Consider the following 2,432-nt stretch of genomic DNA (forward strand, 5'->3'; position numbering starts at 1 on the left):
AAGTGTTGCCTTCAAGTGATGTATAATAGTAGAGGCAACAACTGGAAGTCTGTAAAGATTTCTGGTGTTGCAGTCCCATTTCTGACACATACTTTCTGTGCGACCCTAATCTCTCAGTGACCCAGTCAACTTTCTAACACTTTAAGTTGCAGAGAAGATCTGACCTTAATTGATAAAAGGAGTTTCCTCTTCAGGAATGCCCTAAACCAATAAAGTCACTGGAGCAGTTCCCTAAAAAAACTGAATAGTGAACGCAAATGAGTATAAAACTGATAGTGAATGTAAAGAACTTTGCAAACTTTAAAACACTGGACAAATACCAGTCACTAACTTCAGTTTCTGCATCTATAAAATGGGACTAATAATACATATTGTACCTAAGAGTTATGAGGATCAGAGAAGATAATATGTATTATATATATACATATATATATATAAAATATCTTGTGAGCAACCAAATATTTATGAGCAAAGGATCACAGCTATAGAAATTGAAGGTACTTTAGAGGCCATCAAAGCCACCCCACTCATTTTAAAGATGAGAAAACTGAGGGATATAGAGGTAAAGAGATTTGTATGAAGTTACATAGCTAATGTGTGTCTGGGGAAGGATTGGAAACACTATTATGGTTAAAAACCATGAGATGAAGAGTCTGCTCCCAAGTCTGGTGGATATTTAAAAGCGGTTTCCTGATCTGATGGCATTTGAACATCACGCTGCTTGAGAGATCTTCATTCGGTTGAATAACTTCTTCAAAGCCTCCTTCACCTCTTTGTTCCTCAGGCTGTAGATAATGGGGTTCAGCAAAGGGATAGCCACTGTGTAGAAAACAGACACGATCTTATCCTCCCCCAATGTGTTCCCCCTGTTACTTCGTAGATACATGAAGATGAGGGTCCCAAAGAAGAGTGCCACTGCGGTCATGTGGGAAGCACAGGTGGAGAATGTCTTGGCCCGCCCACCAGCAGAGGGGATGCGTAAAATAGCCCTGATGATGAACAGGTAGGAGATGAGAATGACGCTTACACTCGTCATGATAACTGTGAAGGCAAAGATGAAAATAGCCACCTCCCGGGGGCCAGTTTCCATGCATGAAAGCTTCAGCAGTGGGGGTAAGTCACAGAAGAAGAAGTCTACCCGATTGGATTTACAGAAAGAGATGGAGAAAGTGAGAGCTGTACGGATCATGGTGTTGACCATGGCCCCAGAGTAAGCCCCCATCACCAGTCCAATTCGTGTTTGTGGAGTCATGGCGGTGACATAGAGGAGGGGGTTACATACTGCCACGTAGCGGTCATAGGCCATCACAGCCAGCAAGAAGCACTCGGTGCTGGCATAGAGCGTGAAGAAGAAGAATTGGGTGGCACAGCGCTCATAGGTGATTGGGGTCCCACCAGTCTTCAAGGTCTCAAGCATCTGGGGAATAATGACAGAGGAATAGCATACATCCAAGAAGGACAGGTGACTGAGGAAGAAATACATGGGAGTCTGGAGACGAGTGTCATTCTGGATTAGAAAGATCATGCCCAGGTTGCCACCCATGGTGATAAGGTAGAGAGTCAGAAAGGTAAAGAAGAGAACCATCTGTACCTCAGTCCCCACAGTGAACCCTGTTAGGATAAACTCCTTCACCAAGGTGCCATTCTCCTCCATCAAGGCAAGAAGACTTCCCTGTGGCGAGAAAAAGAAAGATGTTACAAAGAGAGAGATGATCACTTCCATTTAGAGTCCTAGACATAGACCTCAGAGGACAGTGAGGACAACCCACTCATTTACATATTAAAAACTTGAAGTCAGGGAGGTTAATTAGCTTGCCCAAAATCATATAGGCAATAAATGTAAGGTGGGATTGGGCCTCTGGGTCCTCTGACTCTTAGAAATGGTTCTTGCTTCTCTGTACCATGGCAGTAGAATGGATTATCATCTCTCCTTTAGTGACAAGGAAACTGATTCTCAGGAAATCGAGGCAGCTTGTCCAAGCCCATGCAGATGGGAAGCAGCAGAGATATGAACTAACTTTTACAATTCATCTCACTTTCCACTCCCTCCATTTTACTGAGAAAGCAATGGAGACTCATAAGGGTGAAATAATTTGGCTCAAATAACCCAGCTAGCTGGTAGCAATGGGCCCTTAAACTCAGCTCCTTTTGGGGAAAATATATTATCATTCCTCCTTTTACCAAGGAGCAAACCAAAGCTCAGGAGAGGGGGGATGACTTGCCAAAGAGCACACCTGTACTGAATGGCAAAACAATGGAAGAACTCGGGTCTTTTGACTCCAAAATCAGTGCCCTTTTCACTCAGCCACAGTGGCCTGATGGGTTGGTGTAATAGTAATGGCATTTAAAGATTCCCCTGTATTGGCTTGGTTTTTGGTTTGATTGTGTTAAAACCCAGAGCTTGTTAATCCCACCTGTGGGATGGATTTGTT

General features: G+C 43.5%; 1 protein-coding gene across 1 annotated transcript; it reads right to left on the reverse strand.

Moving 5' to 3' along the window:
- Positions 1–712: 712 nt before the first annotated feature.
- On the reverse strand, positions 713–1,660 carry LOC138176784 (olfactory receptor 9I1-like). Its single transcript, XM_069107645.1, has one exon. The coding sequence runs from the start codon at positions 1,652–1,654 to the stop codon at positions 713–715; it is 942 nt and encodes a 313-aa protein (XP_068963746.1). The 5' UTR covers positions 1,655–1,660.
- Positions 1,661–2,432: the final 772 nt, after the last annotated feature.

This window comes from Petaurus breviceps, unplaced genomic scaffold (genome assembly GCF_028583685.1).
Source record: "Petaurus breviceps papuanus isolate PSGF00001 unplaced genomic scaffold, PetGlider_PUasm1.0 90195, whole genome shotgun sequence".
Taxonomy (NCBI): domain Eukaryota; kingdom Metazoa; phylum Chordata; class Mammalia; order Diprotodontia; family Petauridae; genus Petaurus; species Petaurus breviceps.

Coding starts and splice junctions, on each gene's coding strand:
- LOC138176784 (XM_069107645.1), bottom strand. CDS start 1,654: ATGGAGGAGAATGGCACCTTGGTGAAGGAGTTTATCCTAACAGGGTTC.